Source organism: Myotis yumanensis, unplaced genomic scaffold, assembly GCF_028538775.1.
Source record: "Myotis yumanensis isolate MYYU_CA2020_CCGP unplaced genomic scaffold, mMyoYum1.0.hap1 SCAF_1, whole genome shotgun sequence".
Taxonomy (NCBI): domain Eukaryota; kingdom Metazoa; phylum Chordata; class Mammalia; order Chiroptera; family Vespertilionidae; genus Myotis; species Myotis yumanensis.
In genome coordinates, this window is record NW_027223752.1 from 17,689,130 (window position 1) to 17,706,919 (window position 17,790).

Below are 17,790 nucleotides of genomic sequence, written 5' to 3' on the forward strand. Positions count from 1 at the left end.
TCTGCCCAGAGGCTGCAGGCGTTGGGGTCTATGGCCCGTCTGCCCTGCAGAGTCCGGTCAGACACTGAGAAATCTGTGTGCCAACTGGACCCACCTGGAGTTGACTCCCTTTCACTGCCCCGAGGTCAGTGTCCTCTGAGGTGCTGCCGGAGTCAGGACAGCGAGGGGCTTGCGGGCTGTGGAGGGGCGAAGGGCAGGCCTGCTGGGACCGAGTGGCTGGTGACCGGGCGGTGGCTCTCCGCCCTAGGCACTGTACATGGACGCCGTGGAGTACTTCCCCGATGAGATGCAGGAGATCCTGGACCTGATGACCGAGAAGGAGCTCCGAGTGCGCCTGCCCCTGGAGGAGCTGGAGCTGTTGCTGGAGGACTAGAGACCGGGGATGGGCCACGCCTCAGGGCATGTTCCTGCCCTGGGAGCCGGGGGAGCACGAGGTGGGATCAGGTGTGCGAGCATGCGTGCCAGCAGACCCGTCTTTAAAGTTTTCTAGATAATTTATATCTAGTTCATCAGTCTCGTCTCTTGCACATTTTTTTGGATGTGCCAGTGACACAGAAGCCCTCGTTTTACATATTACAGATGCGCATCTTGTGTTTACATGTACATAGACAAGAACAGGGCAGTGGTGACCAAACCTACTGTGGTTGGCGTGTGTGTTTCCTCCTCTGCCTCGCCAGTGCACGGGTTGAATGACCCGCTCAGTTGGCACCCATGGTCCTTGCCAAGTCTTGGGTTTCGCAGTTGTGATTAGAAAGGTCTGGTTACTCAACACCAGGACCTCCTCCCCCCGGGGCTGGTTAGTAGAGCAAATTTTGCCCTATCTTCAGATCAGGGCAGTAGGGAGTCATTAGAACTTGGCCTGTATCAGGTGTGTTTAGAAAAGTGTTATTCCCTCAGCTTCCTGGTGATGCCTCCGCCGTGGACCAGCCTGTTAGAGATGTAGGCCCAGGCCCGCACCAGCTCCGCCGAGTCAGCATCTGCTCAGACGGGGGACTCGTGTGCAGTGGGGAAAGCACTGCCCGAGGAGACCAGGAGCCCTGCTGAGGGGGCAGCACTGTCCCCAGCTCCTTCCACCAGACCCACCCCTGCCCGTGAGGCGTGCGGAGGTCCGCATCCTGAGCTGTGCACCAGGGCTGCTGAGGTGGAGGGGTTTTGTGAGGGCTGTCCAGTTGCTTTGGCTTTTTAAAGTCACGGTCTCTAGAATCGAAGAAACATTTCTTTGGCAACTTATCCAGGAAAGCCAATGTGTGGAACAGAACTCTGGCTACAGACATGGACATTAGGTTGGGGAAAGGGGAGGGCAGTGTCTCAGAGCCCACGAGGATGTTGGCCAGCCAGATACTTGCTGCCCCACTTACTGGCTTTAAGACTAAACAGTTGTGAGGAAGAGAAGTGCAGGGTTTACATGGAGAAAAGGGGAGAAGCTGACACTTTTAGATGCTCTTGAGAAGGATGGCTTCTGAACCCAGGGACGAGGCAGGCAGGGCTGGTATGAGCTTCATCCCTGACCTTTCCAGATTTCTCTTATCAGCACCAATACTGCCCAAGTGCCGGAAACCCACAGCCACAGGAACGCAGCCTTTGTTGCTGGAGCGTCAGCGATGGCTGGCACGTGGCTATGGGGTCACGTCTTCCCCACTGGCTGCGCAGCCACCACCCGCTCTGGGGCGTGATGTGAGGGCAGCAGGTATTGAAGGCTGCACTCTGATCGCCCAGAACAGAAGCTTCCCTGACACCCAATCCACCTGCTGAGCAGCGGGTGTGGATGCTCCAGACACAGAAGGACCGGCTTGAGAAAGAACTCGCTTTATTGGGAATGGAGCGCTGCACGTCGGGCTCCTGCACGCGGTGCTCAGAGAGGTACACAGGGCACATAATGAAGAGCAACTGCAACGGGCTCCTCTGGGCAACTCTCCACCTCCTCCCTCCCCGGGGTCGGCACCCCTGACCACTTCCTTGAAGGCAACTGAGGTTCCCTAGAGATAGAGCCCCTCAGGGGTGCCTTCTTGTTTTTTATACAGAACATTTTCTTTCGATTTTTTGAAGTCTTCATTTGTCACTTTCATTCTACGTTCTCTCAAGGCCATGAGACCAGCTTCTGTACAGATTGCCTGTAAGAAAGAACGGTATGTTCAGAAAGTGAAATACTTTTTATTTTTATTCTAACAATTCAGAGAGCTATTTGGAAATAAGGTGGAAGACACTTGTTTTAAACACAAATTACTCTAGATTTATTTGGGAAAAGATTAGATTTTTTAAATGCGTTAAGCATTGTAATTGTTTTCTCAAAGGACATGAGGCGGCTTAGACTGGAGTAACTAAGGAAGAGGACTGGCCAGGAAGTAAGGCTCCGGGTCTATGCTGGCTCAGGTGCTAACCAGCTGTGTGGCCTGGCAGGTCAGTGAGTTCTCACAGCCCGACTTTAAAGGGAGAAATATTTCTAAGTAATAGATGATTTATACACGGAAATTTAGAGGTAACAGTGTGTGACCATTTCATTTACCAATAGGCATAAGAGAACATTTAGTAGAATGAATACATAATATTCACTTTAATATATTTACTTTTTTAATCACCTGTTACAAAACAGGATATAAACAATGAAATGATATAAACAATCCTAGCATTGAAGTTCCTATTTGGTTAAGGTTCAGCAGAAAAAACGTGTGCATAGAAAGATAAAGCAAACAGGTAAAATGACAACATTTGGTAAATCGAAGTAATGGGGTATATGGGTGTTTACTAGTTTCTACTGTTATGAAGGCTTAAAATATTTCAAAGTAAAAAAGTTGGTGCAAAATCAAATTTCTGTTTTAAGAAGAGAGATTTTACTTCCCAACCAAGACACTAATGTAGTCCTACAGATGCAAGGATATACAGTGCAGGTGGCAGCATGAAAGGCCACGTCTGCGTCCCACCCTACCTAATCTAACAAACCGGATCTTCCCATAAAGAGCAGGATGCAGCATATTCAGTGCTGCCAGGCCTTGTTCTAAATCCTGGTTACCTAGAAAGTACCATCCTATCTCATAAAGGGATGTGATCAAACAGGAGTCCAGCCAGCGCCGTTCTCACCTTGATGTCAGCACCAGAGAGGTCGTCCTTAGCCATGATCAAGTCGTCCAGTGTCACGTCATCAGCCAGCGTCATTCTGCTTGTGTGGATCTGAAAGATGCGCTTCTTGGTCTTTTCATCGGGCAGGGGGAACTCGATCTTCCTGTCGATGCGGCCTGCAAGTACAGAGGCTTCAGTGGCAGCTCTGTGCAGCCCCGGCTGTGCCCGCGCCTGTCTCCTCATGTGCAGTTTCAGTGTCCTCTGGAAGGGGTCCAAATCTTAAAAGGTGAACACTCACCTTCCTAGTTTGTATGTTTCTATGTTTGAATTCATTTATTTTCTCTGCTACCTCCAGAAACAAATGAAAGGAATGGTTCCTGAATGGCACATTTAGTGCAAAAGGACAGATCAGTCTGGTTAAAAAAATTATGAAGAGAGTAAAGAAATTAGCTACCACTGCTTTCACTGCTAAATGAATGCAAAAACTGAGCCTAAACTATTATATGAATTACTTCTTCATTTCTTCAGGAAAAAAGTCCTTGAGGCTTAAAAGGGAGTACCCAGGAAAGAAAAGATCACATAACATTGGAATTCAAAAAGGCACACTGCACAGACTATATCATGCTCTTATCTATAACCTCAAGGTTACTCTAAATTTCAGTGCAATGTTGCCTTTACATGTATCATTTTATAATCTCATAAGCTCCCCAAACTACATGTAAGAAGCACAAATACACATAGACAGCTATTCTCCATGATGAGGCAAAAGCAAATGTGACCTGGTCTGATTAGTGCTGGGTCCAGAGTTTCTATTCGGTTTGTGGCCATGATTACTTTCACGTCTCCCCTTGAATCAAATCCATCCAGCTGGTTCAACAGTTCCAACATTGTTCGCTGAATTTCTCTCTCACCACCGGAGTTTGAGTCATATCTTTGGAAAAAAAGGAGAAGGAATGAAGACCCAACTGATCTGCTAACGGGAAACTACAGCCAAAAACTCAACACTCTTGTCTCAACCCAACAGCCAGATTACACAGCTCATTATTTTCTTTGTAGCAGTTTTCATTGCCAAAGTTTTCTCTCCCAGTTTGGTGTCCCCCAACCTGCTGAGTGCTCCCTGAGGCCAGAGGCTTGTTTTCATGGCTGTGTCCCCAGAGTCTAGACAGAGCCTGGCTCAGAGCAGATGCTCAGGGTGTGGTTACTGACTGACCAATCTTCAGGTTCACAACCACCCAGTAGGTGGGAGAGCAGAGCCTACAGCATTAGGGAAAGCCAGAGTAGGAACTGTGGCAAACAGAGGCCACAGGGAGTGCTCAATGACCACTCAGAGAAGAGCTACAAGGTTTTTCCCTCTAAAGCAGCAGTTCTCAACCTGTGGGTCGCGACCCCTTTGGCAGTCGAATGACCCTTTCACAGGGATCGCCCAAGACCATCCTGCATATGATATTTACATTATGATTCATAACAGTAGCAACGTTACAGTTATGAAGTAGCAACGAAAATAATTTTATGGTTGGGTCACATGAGGAACTGTATTTAAAGCGCCAGAAGGTTGAGAACCACTGCTCTAAAGGATACAAAACAGGTAAAAGTCTACCTTTTTGTCCCAATGGCATCAATTTCATCAATAAACACAATGGATGGTGCATGTTCTTCAGCAACTCGAAACAATTCCCGAACGAGCTTGGGCCCGTCGCCCAGGTACTTCTGAATAAGTTCAGAGCCAACCACTCTCAAGAAAGTGGCTGAGGTTTGGTTTGCTACTGCTTTAGCCAGTAAGGTTTTACCTATTTTAGATGAAAAAGACAAAGGGAAAAAATCCTCAGACTCTGTCATTACCAACCTAAGTGGATATTAAAAATGGACAGATTCCTATGATGAAAAGGCATGCCACCCTCTTGGGTACATGATTTTAAGTCAATCAAATAACCTTCCTCCTTTGTAATTTACATAGCAATGAAATACTAAGTCCTGCACTGCACAATTTACAGGTCAATTACATATATACTAGAGGCCTGGTGCACGATGGGGGCCGGGGAAGGGACCACGGGAGGTTGGCTCCAGGGTGTGTACTGCCAGTCTCAGCCAGTCCCTGATCGGCGGGACCCCAGCAGCAAGCTCACCTACAGGTCAGAGCATCTGCCCCCCGGTGGTCAGTGTGCATCATGGCAACTGGTCAAACGAACAGTTGGACAATTAGCATATCAGGCGTTTATTATATAGGATTTTTTTTTACCTTCATGCATTTATTCATCCAATATGACTATTCAGTGCCAGTGGACCAGGAGAATGAACCTAATCTGAACAGCACAGGGTAGGTTTTAAATCATGACTCTCCGCTGTGGCTCTGGTGCATGATCACACTCCAGACAACACATCGTAATCTTCAGGGAGGGGCCCAGACAACCAGTGTTTTTAAAGCTCCCAAGGTGATGCCAATGCACAGCCAAAGTGAAGCACCCTCTTTTATTGATCTCTTCTTACAAAATAGTTTCAATAGACTCACATTGCTTTTATAAATATTTGAAGGCATTATATTTTACAGCATATACTTCTACTGTGTTTGAGTATAGGAGTTTTGGGGAACTGTTCCTAATATTGTTTTTTTTAACACACTGACTCTGTGCAGTCTACAATTTCAAGTCCTAAGTTTAGTTTCTTAGTGCATCTGTTATACAGATAAATGCACTTTTTTATGTAATAGGTATTTTTCTAGAGAAGCTGCTTATCCCAAAATTCCAAAATATTGCTTAGAACACAGTTTTAAACTAAGGACTGTGTAACTCACTAACACTGCTGCTCAAGTTGAGCTGAGTGCCTCGACGTGTCAAACCCACAGCACACATACCTGTGCCAGGTGGCCCATAGAGAATAACCCCCTTAGGGGGCTTTATACCCATTTCTTCGTAATACTCAGGATGAGTGAGAGGAAGTTCCACAGATTCCTATAGGAAACAAACAGTAAAAGTGAAAAGCTTTCTTACTGAAATCACCACCATAGTCATGAACTGGCATCACGAGCATGTCTCACTTGCAACAAAAAATATGCTAAAATTTCAATTACTCTTGTTGGAGACAACGTGCTTGACATTACTAGTAGCAAGGACACACTGAAGAAGACACCACCCCCTCTCTTCCTAATGGCATCCCATTTCCCCTTCCCTTCTTTGTAGAAGTCAGCCTTGAATAACATCTAAAACTTCCTCAGCAAATGAAACTTAAAAATTCACAGACAGGGACTGGCAAGGCTTTCTGATAGCTGTTACCACCAGTGAGATCTGTGACAGCTCAGGGACTCCTCTACAGATGAAAGAACCTGCAAAGGACTGGCCCACAGCCATCCCGGATGATCCCTCCCCGAACCCCAGGCCCAGGGCAGGGAATATGTTCCAGACCCCACCACTGTGTAAGTGTGTGCCACGCACCCTACCCCACACATCACTGGCTGAAGTCAACACAATGGGACCATTATATACTCACACAGAGAATCATTAAACATTACATGCAAAAAGTATTAAGCTGCAGCAAGAACTATCACAGAATTAGTTACTTCTATTACCTAATTCGGTATTCACAAATATAAAACACCACAGCTGGTAAGCTCTGAGTCAGTTATTGGTCTGATCAATAAAGAAAACAAAACATGCAAAACAACTCCAAGTATCCTAAACGAGAGACCAGAAGTCTAAAGACCCAGCGCTGGTTCCTAGACATACCTTAATCTCCTGGATTTGGTTGTCCAACCCCCCAATGTCGGCATAGGTCTCCTGCGGGGCCTTTTCCACCTTCATCACCGTGACCAAGGGGTCTGTGTCATCCATCAGCACCCCTATCACAGCATGCACCTAATAGGGAACATTATGCTTCAACACAGGATGTGAGGCTCACACATTCATTACAACCAAGCAATGCTGGTCACAGAATTTGACTGTGGAAGATGTACTTACACGGGACGGGTGGGCAGATCTACAAGAAAGGAGAAAGCTTTCTCTGAGACTCAACTCACCTTGTGGTTGAGCAGGACGGAGCAGCCTGGTTCCAGCAGGTCCTTGTCCACAAAGGAAAGAATGCTGACGTAGTGTTCTGAGCCCACAGATGTAGACACGATGGCGTGATTGTCATCAATGATCTCTTCCAAGGTCCCCACTGACATCGGAGTCCCCCTCAGGTCATCTACCTTTGATCTTTCCTCCTATGGAAGAGTATGTCAAGAAGGAAAAGTAGATTAGGCCTAAAAAAGCAGATGAATTCAGAGCTCACTCGATTTACAAAGCAGCTGGCACATTTATTTATTACCAGGGGCCTGGTGCGGGCCCATCGGTCTGGCCTGCGCCCTCTCGCAATCCAGGACCCCTCAGGGGATGCTGAAGAGCTGGTTTTGGCCCGATCCCTGTAAGCCAGGCCGAGGGACCTTCCTCCCTCCTCTCTGGGTCTGGGGTGCAGGTGAAGTAGATTCGAGGCTGACAGTGCCCCAGTAGCAACCTACCCACGACCAATTCCACGAGGAATTGGGCTTCCTCCTGTACAGGTCGGAGCGTCTGCCCCCTGGTGGTCATTGTGCATCATACCTACCATGTGAACAGTCGGACAGTTGCTTAGGCTTTTATGTATATAGATTACTTTTTGTCACTCCTCACAGGAGGATATTTTTCCCATTGATTGGGCGGGGGGTGGGGGGGAGTGGAGAAGCATGAACATGAGAGATACACATCGACTGGTTGCCTCCTGCATGTGCCCCGACCAGGGCCAGGAATGGAGCTTGAGCCTGCAACAGTTAAGGTACAGGCCCTTAACTGCGAGCCAACAGTCTAACCACTGAACCACACAGGCCAGGGCACAGTTGATGCTTTTAAAAGGCAGCTAATAATGAATCATCATAAAAGCCTGAAAGATTCAACTACTTGAATTTCATTTATCCACAGACAGTTTTAGGGTTTAAATAGAATTTAATTTGTAAAAATGAAAGCTACAGTAATTTCTCAATTTACCTCTTGCTTTTCTTCTAAAGGCTTCATTTGTTCCTGATTTCTAATGAATTCTTCCTCCATGAGAAGATAGTCTTTAATTCTTTCTAACTTCAATAATTTTAACCGGCACTGAGTGTGAGGTGTCACTGTAATTAAAAAAATAAAGTTTTATTATACTTGAAGCTTGAAGTTAGCAATTGTTTACTCTTTTTTTAAATTGACACTATTACAGATGTCCTCATTCCCCCACCCAGCCTTCCCCCCTCACTTTATTCTTGAGAGAGATTAAAAAAAGACTTAAAATAAGTTCACTTTAGTTGGACAGACTCCGAAAGTTAAAAGTTTGGTGACCCTAATTAAGCAGGTGCCTAAATGCAAAGGGGACAGGGATTTTGCAGTTATAGGCAAGCCTGTAAACATGGGATGAGGACTGTGACCCATCAGCTAATATATAATGAAATCACTAACCGAACTGTGTGTGTATATTAAAAAGTCATAGATGCAGAAGGTAAGTTTGCTTTGGCTTATTATTCCCCACAGTGCTAATGGATACACATAATGTGCAGTCCGTCCACCCTGTTGCACACTAATGTAATTCACCTCCCTTTGTAGGATTGTGAAATACTAGTGATATTAACACGCACTAAACATTTTTTCCCCACACTCTTTTGTACTGTTTCTCTTGGCTTCGCTTCTTAATATTTATATAGATAAACCTTTTCTTTCGTGGTGTTGGGTTTCCTGACTTCTTCAAAAGGTCTCTCCTCCCCTAAGGTTAATGAATTATTCCTGGAGTTATCATTTATTTACTTATTTTCATATGTATATCTATAATCCATCTGCAAAAAGCAAGGGGTCTATTTTCTTTCAATAGCAAATAAATAACCCAGCATCTTTCCACAGAACTAAAATGTCACCTTCGCCGTATATTAATTATCCATGTAACTTGACTTCCTATGCTCTTCTGGTGACCTGATGATCTATTCTTTTTTTTTCTTTTTTTAAAAATATATTTCTTTATTGATTTAAGAGAGGAAGGGAGTGGAAGGAAGAGATAGAAACATCAAAGATGAGAGAGTCATTGATTGGCTGCCTTCTGCATGGCCCCCACTGGGGACCAAGCCCGCAGCCCCGGCATGTGCCCTTGGCCGGAATCGAACCCGGGACCTTTCAGTCCCCAGGCCGACGCTCTATCCACTGCGCCAAACTGGCTAGAGCAAATTCCTTGACTTTAAAATAGGGTTCACATACTTACCCTGCTAACTCAGTTGATTTGATTATCAAAGAAAAATCAAGCAAATGACGCAAATTGCAAAACATGGAAAAACAAACTTCCCACTCATCTTTCCTTCTTTCTCAGACCAGGATGGAAATTCTCACCCCAGCTCTAAAATCCTCACAATACCTTCGTCCAGGGAGAAAGTGTGGCAGAGCTGTAGAGACAGGCCGCAAGACAAACGAAAAACAACCCGTCTGGATTTCCTCTGCTTTACTGTGGCACCATCTGTCCCCACACTAGCACGAAGCAGCAAAGGATGGGAAAGATTCAGGTGCTCTGATGATCTATTCTTTATCAATACCATATTGATTCATTACAGTAGACTGATGGCACATTTTTTACTGTCTGACTCATTTCTTAACCAGGCAATATTTTAAAAATTATTTCACCTAAGCAGGAAGGGACGGGTTTAGATAGGGGCAGGGGAGGTATTTGAGCTCAGGCCTAATGGGGTGAGAAGCAGGCAGCCATAGGAAGGACTGGGGAAGGAAGAACATTTTGAAGCAGAGAGCAAGGCCCTGGCGTGCAGAAGAGTCAAAGAGCACAAGGCTACGAGAATCACCAGCAAAGGGAGTGAGGGGCTAAGGATGGACACGTGGGCCGGGCCACCTGGTCTGAGTTTTATTCTATGTTGTACAGGAAGCCATTGAAAACGTTTATGTCGAGGCACCATAGGATGTGAATTCGAACACAGTGGCATTCCTTTGCTTCATACAGTAAATGTGTTTCTAAGTTACTCAAGCTCAGCCTGAGTTTTCTACTCTAAAACTACTTTTAGGGGATTAGAAGAACTGGTTCAAGATTCCTAAAGTGAGGGGGAGGAGACCAAGATGGCGGCGTAGGTAAACACCGGAGACCGCTGCCGCAAACAACCATTTCAAAAATACAACTAAAAGACGGAACGGACATCACCCAGAACCACAGGAAGGCTGGCTGAAGAGAGACTCTACAACTAGAAGGAAAGAGAACAGCAAATCGAGGCTCAGAGGCGGCGCAGTGTGGAAAATACAAAGGTACCGAGGTGCGCGCGCAAAGCGGGCTGGTGGCTGAGGGCGCGGTTGTCGTTTTCTGTCGGGAGTGAGTCTCAGACTCTGGGCTCCAGATCCGGGCGAGTCTCTAGGGACCCAGACTCAAACGGGAGAAGCGGGATTATCCGGCATCAGTTGGAACCTGAGGGCAGCTTTCTCTCTGAAGTTTGCAGGGGCTGCCGGGGTTCTGAGAAGCAGAGCCTCTGGGAACGGGACTGAGCGTGCCATAACTGCTCCCTCCGCCCGCCCTGTTGATCCCGCCCCGCCCAAACCCTGCGCACAGCCATTTGCCGATCGCCTCAGGCAAAGGCTGGATTAGCGCCTCCCCAGAAGGCAGACGTTTTCCATACAGCTGATTCCTATAGCCAGTCGGCCTGGTGGTCAAACCCCTCTAGTGTTAACTACAACAATTAAGGCTTGGCTAGAACAAGACTGCGCACAGAGACCACAAGGGGGTGCACCAAGAAAGCATAAAAGATGCGGAGACAAAAAAACATGACAGAAATGGAGGATATGGAGCTAAGAATCGCAATTTTGAGGGCTTGCCATAAATTTGTGCAGAACCTCACGAAAACTAATGAGACCCTCGATGCTACGATAAAGAAATTAGAAAGTAAGCATACACGGACTGAAATAAAGAATATTATACCCAATAGCAGGCCAGAGGAGCTCAAGAATCAAACCAAAGATTCGACAAAAAACACCCAATTGGAAAAGCAAAATGAAAAAAGAATCCGAAAGTGTGAAGATAGTGTAAGGAGCCTCTGGGACAGCTTTAAGCGGTCTAATATCAGAATTATTGGAGTGCCAGAAGATGAGAGACAGCAAGATATTGAAAACCTATTTCAAGAAATAATGGCAGAAAACTTCCCCCATCTGGAGAAAGAAATGGACTTACAGGTCCAAGAAGCGCAGAGAACCCCAAACAAAAGGAATCCAAAGAGGACCACACCAAGACACATCATCATTAAAATGCCAAGAGCAAAAGACAAAGAGAAAATCTTAAAAGCAGCAAGAGAAAGAGGCTCAATTACCTACAAGGGAATACCCATACGACTGTCAGCTGATTTCTCAACAGAAACTTTGCAGGCCAGAAGGGAATGGCAAGAAATATTCAAAGTGCTGAATACCAAGAACCTACAACCAAGATTACTTTATCCAGCAAAGCTATCATTCAGAATTGAAGGTCAGATAAAGAGCTTCACAGATAAGGAAAAGCTAAAGGAGTTCAGCACCGCCAAACCAGTATTATATGAAATGCTGAAAGGTATCCTTTAAGAAGAGGAAGAAGAAGAAAAAGGTAAAGATACAAATTATGAACAACAAACATGCATCTATCAACAAATGAATCTAAGAATCAAGTGAATAAATAACCTGATGTACAGAATGAACTGGTGATTATAATAGAATCAGGGACATAGAAAGGGAATAGACTGACTATTCTTGGGGGGAAAAGGGGTGTGGGAGATGCGGGAAGTGACTGGACAAAAATCATGCACCTATGGATGAACACAGTGGGTGGGGAGTGAGGGTGGAGGGTGGGGTGGGAGCTGGAAGGAGGGGAGTTATGGGGGGAAAAAAGAGGAACAATTGTAATAATCTGAACAATAAAGATTTAATTAAAAAAAAAAAAAAAAGATTCCTAAAGTGAGATAGTCATGTAACTGTTAAACCCAAAGTACAGCTTGTATTCCAACCTAGAGGCATGCCGCACACAGGAGTCGGACAGAATACAGTCCCGGGGCTGGAGCTCCAACCGCGCCCGTCTCCCGTCTAAGCTACACACACAGTCCATTCCCCTAGGAAGCGGAAAGACAGCAGGGAAGAACCATGTCATTACCCAGTGGCAGTTTGCTGGCAGCATCTGGTCCCTTGGTTTTCTTCTTCTTTTTCCCCACTCTGGTTGGCACGGGAGGTTCATATTTCTTTTTCTTGTCCTAGAGTTTTCAGAACAGCAGGGGGAAAAGAATCACACAAATCAAATGAAAACACAAACTTATTTCTGTAGGATCATTGTCTATTTCCAGGTGACACGATTTTCCTTATCTTTTAGGATACTATTACAAACTGTTCTTTAAAAAAAACACACTAGGTTTTATATTTCTGCAATTTTAATATGTGAATGCAATTGGTCTTTCTTTTTATAACATACAATGATAGATTATTCAATAAAGAATAGAGAGGTTAGAATTCAGTTATATTCCAAAAGTTTGAGTTGATATAACTTGAGACAATTCTTCACATCTCAGGAAATTAAACACTAAAATTAGAAGCAATTTATTTGAACACTCCTCTAATGTGTAAATTACTTTCACACATTTAAAAGTCATTAATTCATAAACACATATGTGACAGGTCAGTAACCTTTTCGAAAACATGTAAAGGGCACTGTATCTGTAGGCCAGGCTGGGTTAAATAGCTACAAGGTTATTTATCTTGCATTTTAAGATCCACGAATCCCCAAACTATGCTCTGAGATCCATGGCATTTCCCACAAGCTGCTCACCACACGGACATATCTGGCTTCATGTTTACCTTGTCGTCCTTCTTGCCGCCTCCAGGGCCATGACCACCACTCTGACTCTGACCCTGGGGGGGGGGGGAGAGGCATACATTCAGAATATGATCACTCAAAAGAACAGCCTTCTTCTTTTCCTGGAGCTCTAAGACACTGGCAGCACTTCCCCCATTTTAACATCTCTGAACTGGAGATGCACTTGCAGTCAATGAGCACATCGGGCATGGCACCATTTCTTTTTCCGAAAAGCAGTTAGTAGCACAACGGTACACCTTGTCACCGCATGAATCAAGGACAACTCCATCAGCAAACAGACATCATTATGTATCATAACGAGGCTAAGATTCCAGACACACACCCTTCTTGGGAAGGTAGAGAGTTTGGTACAGATTCTTTAATATAAAACTACCACCAAGAGTATACTTTGTGAAATTAGGCCATGAAAACAATCATTTCCCCTTTCAACAACGATTTATTAATAATTTACTCCTCACTAAGATAACACCAGACCCAGGAGACTTCCTTTCAACAGCAGCTTACACACCTACCATCCCTAAAGCCTGGGCACTCGCGCCGCCTTTTCCCCCAAACCTGAAAGGCTGAAGCACCTTAAGGCTTCAAGAACTTAAGTGTATTAATAATAAGCTTCAGCTTATTTAAAAAGACCCTTCAGTTACAGGACAATGCATAACAGAGCAATGTCTTAGAAAAGACTGCATTTTAAACAAGTAATAGTGAACCTGACTGGGGGGCCCCTCTCGGTCCCCTCAAATCACTTCTCCATCGGAACCTCTAAATACACTGCCAGCTTCACCATCAAACAAACTACCATATCATGGTTACCCAAAGGCATTAGGGCCAAATATATATCCCATGTGCAGCCTTTTTAAAACTCTGTGCTTTATTCCGAAGACGGTAACCAAGGGCTCTGAGAACCATTGGGAAACAGCTAGAGTGCAACAGGCTGCCCAAGTGACGGGTCTTTACAATCACGTACAATAAGGAAATCTGCTGGGGGCTGGCAGCTCGTGTGTGGGGTGCTTACTGTGTGCCGTCTGTACAGACATTCTCCTCCACTATCTCGTCAATTCCACACAGTCCTTCAGGGCGGGCTCACTATTCCCACTTTCTAGACAGGAACTAAACAAGCCTAAGAACATGGCATTAGATGCATCCAGGCTTGAATTCTGACTCCATCACTGATAGGCCAGTGACCTCAGGTACGTCAGGGCACCTACCAGAGCCTTGGGGTCCTTAACGGGAAAGCCCGGAGGATTCTAGCTCCTAGCTGTTGCTGACAATGAAGTAGCATAATGATCTATAATGATCCCCTTAGTATTCACATGATGCAGTAACTACTCACCAACACAGTATCAGTGAGTCAGAAGTGCCAGGGTCAGCATTTTAACTGCTGGTCTGGTCACAGATCTGGACACTGGACTCCATCTGCTCACTCTCTTGTCCACCCCTTATCTCTGCTCTGTCCAGGCCCTTGTGTCTTATTTGGACTCAGCCTCTCCCCTGAGATTCCCGCCTCCAGTTTCCCCCTCACCTACCCAGCTACCACCTTCGAGAACCATCAGCCGACCCTTTAATTCTCTTTAAAGGCCTGCAGCTGCTCCCAGCATTTGCGGTGTAACATCCAACCCTTCGGCTTAGCATGCCGGGCCCTCCACAAACGCTGCAGGTTCCTCTGCTGTTCAGACAACCTTCCCAGGTTCACCGACTTCCTCGTGATCCCGCCGGTCCCGCCCCCCCCAGGAGGCTTCCTGAACAGCCCCCACACTTCTCTGTGTCTCCTCTCCGTTAACAGACACACCACATGCCGAGCCGGGCGCTACGCGGCCTCAGGGCCTCACCTCATTCTTACAGACACCTCGAGCTTGGTACCATCATTACCTCGAATTTACACACAAAACAAAGCCACCGAGGCCCAGAGAAGTAACGCATGTTGTTTCCAAGCAGGAACCACACTCAGGTCCCCTGGAGGCCAGTATCTGTGTGTCTCCACCACATGCACAACGAGTCCATCGCAGAAGGGACCCAAGAAAAGCCCGGCAGGGTTTGCCTCCAGCACAGCCACTTCCGGTGTGACCCTGGGGGTGACCCCTAAAGTTTACATTCTGCAACTTCCCATCCTTGGTACCGTGAGGATGAGAACTGCCTCACTTGTGAGGACTATGAGGAAATGCTGGCAAGTGCCTGGCACAGGCTTCAACAGCACCCCAAGTCCCAGATGACCCCCACGGCTCGGGGGCCGCCTGCCTGCTGTGGGCGACGCGGACTGCACGGTCCGCCGCAGGCCCTTTGCTCCGGGACCGCGTTTCCCCGTGTGCACAGCTCCCCTCCCGCTGGATTGAGCTCCACGCTCACACCTCACCTCCCAGGGGGGGCCTCCCCGACCCGCCCCCGCCGTCTGACCAGGCCGCCCCAGGAACCCTCTGCACCCCGCTCTCCGGCATCACCGGACCTGTTTCTTTCTCTGTGTTCGCTGCCTCCCCGAGAACGTAAGCCCCGCGAAGGCAGAGACGGTCAGTCACGCTCAACCCCTGCACCCCAGCGGCCTAGAAGAGGACCTGCCCCGCGCCCCCCAAAGCGCAGGTGCTCAGTAAATATGTGCTAAGCGAACGGCGTGTTTTACTGCGAACGCGCCCCGGGGCCTTTCCCTCCGACTTCCACCCGTCCCGACACCGTCCGCCTTCAAGGCCGCCTGCCAATGCCCCGCTCCGAGCGGCCTTCCACGACCCCGCTCTGCCCCGTCGGCGGGACCGAGGCCTCCCTTCGCCGGGCGAACAACCCGCCACCGGAGCGGCTCACACTCACTGATCCCAGGTGTTTAAGGAGGCTCCCCGGCCGGTCAGCCGAGCCCCAAAGCCGGCGACCGGACCGCCCCGCAGTCCTACCGGTTCTCCTAGGGGACCCTTCGCGCCGAGCCGGCCCCAGCTCCCCGAGCCAGGCCCGCAGGTCGGCACGGCTCGCGGCGCACCCGAGCCTCCGTCGCCCGGAGCCTTCGTCCCCCCAGGAGATCGGGCCGGCGGGCTGGGCAGCGGGTGGGCCGCTCGGACCCCGTCACACCGCGACCACCAGCCGAAAGCCTTAGTCACTCACCATCTTGCCTCGGCTGCAGGAGCCGCCGCCGCCGCCGGAAGTGCTCTCGCTCGGCAGGCGTCAGAAACGGAAGCAGCCGGGGGACGCTACGGGGGCCCGTAGGAGCCAAACCCCGCGGGATAAAATCGCGCGCCAAGGCTTCGTTCGAGAGAGTTGGGGCAACGGTATCTTACAACATGTGAACCTTGTATTTTACTTTAAAAAAAAAAAGTCTAAATCGCAGTTTTTAGGCTGTCTCAACAACTGAAGAGAATAACCTCGACTGTCATAGAACTAAGATAATTGTGAGAATACAAGTTATTTTAAACGTGCAAAAACCGTAACCGGGAAGAACTTTTCCTTATTGCTCCAAGAACTGGACTGGCATTCGGAACTGCGGGGTTGACGTATGCTTGTGCATCAACATTTAAATTATTATTTGGCCTCTGGAATTAACCCGCTCACCTGAGAACATTTCTTTGTCTTAGTGATTACCTAAATCTTTTTTCCTTTCTGGCGACTTGTGTCTTGCGATGACGCCGATAAAGTCCTCATCTGCACCTCGTTGGTTAAGTTCGTCATTTATCATACCCAACAGGACATCGGGAAGATGGCAAGCACCCCTTTGGCTGCCCGTGTGTCTCCTATGCTTGGTGATAAAGGAGGAATGAATGAATGAATGGATGGTGATCAGTTCTCCTGGCGGCTGATGGGCACATGCAGTTCACACACTCACCAGCAGAGGGAGCCACAGCCAAATACTGCGCAGTGGCCCTATCAGAAGTTCCCATGGAGCTGGTCCCTCCCTGCTCCTCGCTCCCAAATGGCTGTGACACTCCTTGCTCACCCTCCTCCGGGGTTACCCACCCTCGTTCTCACCGTGGCCCTTGAGCCCTTTGCCCAGGAAGCCTGGTGTTTAGCCTCTATCCGGTTCAAAGGCTCAAGCATTGTTTCTGGGATCTACTTGCTGGCATCTCTGCGGCCACCTTTTGTCCGCCTGCCCAGGCTGAACCTGGCGGCCCACCCGTGCAGGAGAGACACTGGTACTGCCCAAGCCCCTCTTGGTGCTGGAACCAGACCACTCCACTGCCCCTGGGCCCCTAGTCACCACTCCCCCTCCTCGTTTTTGCACCCCATCCGTCCCCTTAGGCACGTGATTCTCAAAGATAACTAAAGCTAAAAACTTTGCACTTACACTGCCAAGTGCCTACGAACTGCCTTCGTGGGCATGGGCTCAGATGACCAACACCACCAGTGCTTTGAGTTGATTGTATTACCCTCACTTTGCAGATGAGGAATTAGGGCTCGGGGACATTAAGTGATCTGCTTGAGACCATGCCGCTGATGGGCAGTTAAGTCTAACTTAGATACTCTGGTTCCCAACCTTTATCTTCATTGCCCTATTTGTCAAGAAAATCCAGAGTTCTGGCCGGTGTCCTCAGTGGTTAGAGCATCGGTCTGCGCATGGAAGGGTCATAGGTTTGATTCCTGGTCAAGGGCATGTACCTGGGTTTTGGTTGGCTCCCTCCCCTGGGTCAGGGTGTGAGCAAGAAGCAACTAGTTGATGTGTCTCACATCAATGTTCCTTCTCTCTCTCTCTCTCCCTCTCCCTCACTTCCCCTCTTCCCTCTCACTCTGAAAAGCAAAAGAAAAAATGTCCTCTGGTGAGGATTAACAAAAAAGAAAATCCAGAGAGTTTTAGGACTGGCACGCACCCTAAAGTTCACATTCTGCAACTTCCCATCCAGTCGGTCAATGACTCAGCCAGTCCCCGGGGACCCCATGCCCTCTGCTTGGGGACATCTCTGCCTGGCTTCCTCCTCTTAACTTTCAGGTCTCAGTTCAGAACCACTCAGC

At 47.7% G+C, this 17,790-nt stretch overlaps 2 protein-coding genes and 1 non-coding gene across 4 annotated transcripts in view; 1 reads left to right on the forward strand and 2 right to left on the reverse strand.

Annotated features, from left to right (window-relative positions):
* The window catches only part of NRDE2 (NRDE-2, necessary for RNA interference, domain containing), a 43,278-nt gene extending 35,561 nt beyond the window's left edge, over positions 1-7,717 (forward strand). For both annotated transcript variants that reach the window (XM_070415006.1, XM_070414997.1), the window contains exon 14: positions 248-7,717. In XM_070415006.1, the coding sequence (XP_070271107.1) occupies positions 248-373 (126 nt within the window). In that variant the 3' untranslated portion in view covers positions 374-7,717. The remainder of the gene's footprint in view (positions 1-247) is intronic.
* Positions 1,791-16,006, reverse strand: PSMC1 (proteasome 26S subunit, ATPase 1). Its single transcript, XM_070415018.1, has 11 exons — positions 15,955-16,006; positions 12,864-12,917; positions 12,169-12,265; positions 8,043-8,167; positions 7,061-7,246; positions 6,771-6,899; positions 5,903-5,999; positions 4,652-4,841; positions 3,834-3,985; positions 3,076-3,230; positions 1,791-2,111 (listed from the first exon to the last, which is right to left on the reverse strand). The coding sequence occupies exons 1-11, from the start codon at positions 15,955-15,957 to the stop codon at positions 1,977-1,979; spliced, it is 1,323 nt and encodes a 440-aa protein (XP_070271119.1). The 5' UTR covers positions 15,958-16,006; the 3' UTR covers positions 1,791-1,976.
* Positions 9,442-9,575, reverse strand: LOC139001415 (small nucleolar RNA SNORA55). The gene has a single exon (XR_011470004.1). It is a non-coding gene; the product is annotated as a small nucleolar RNA SNORA55 (small nucleolar RNA).
* Positions 16,007-17,790: the final 1,784 nt, after the last annotated feature.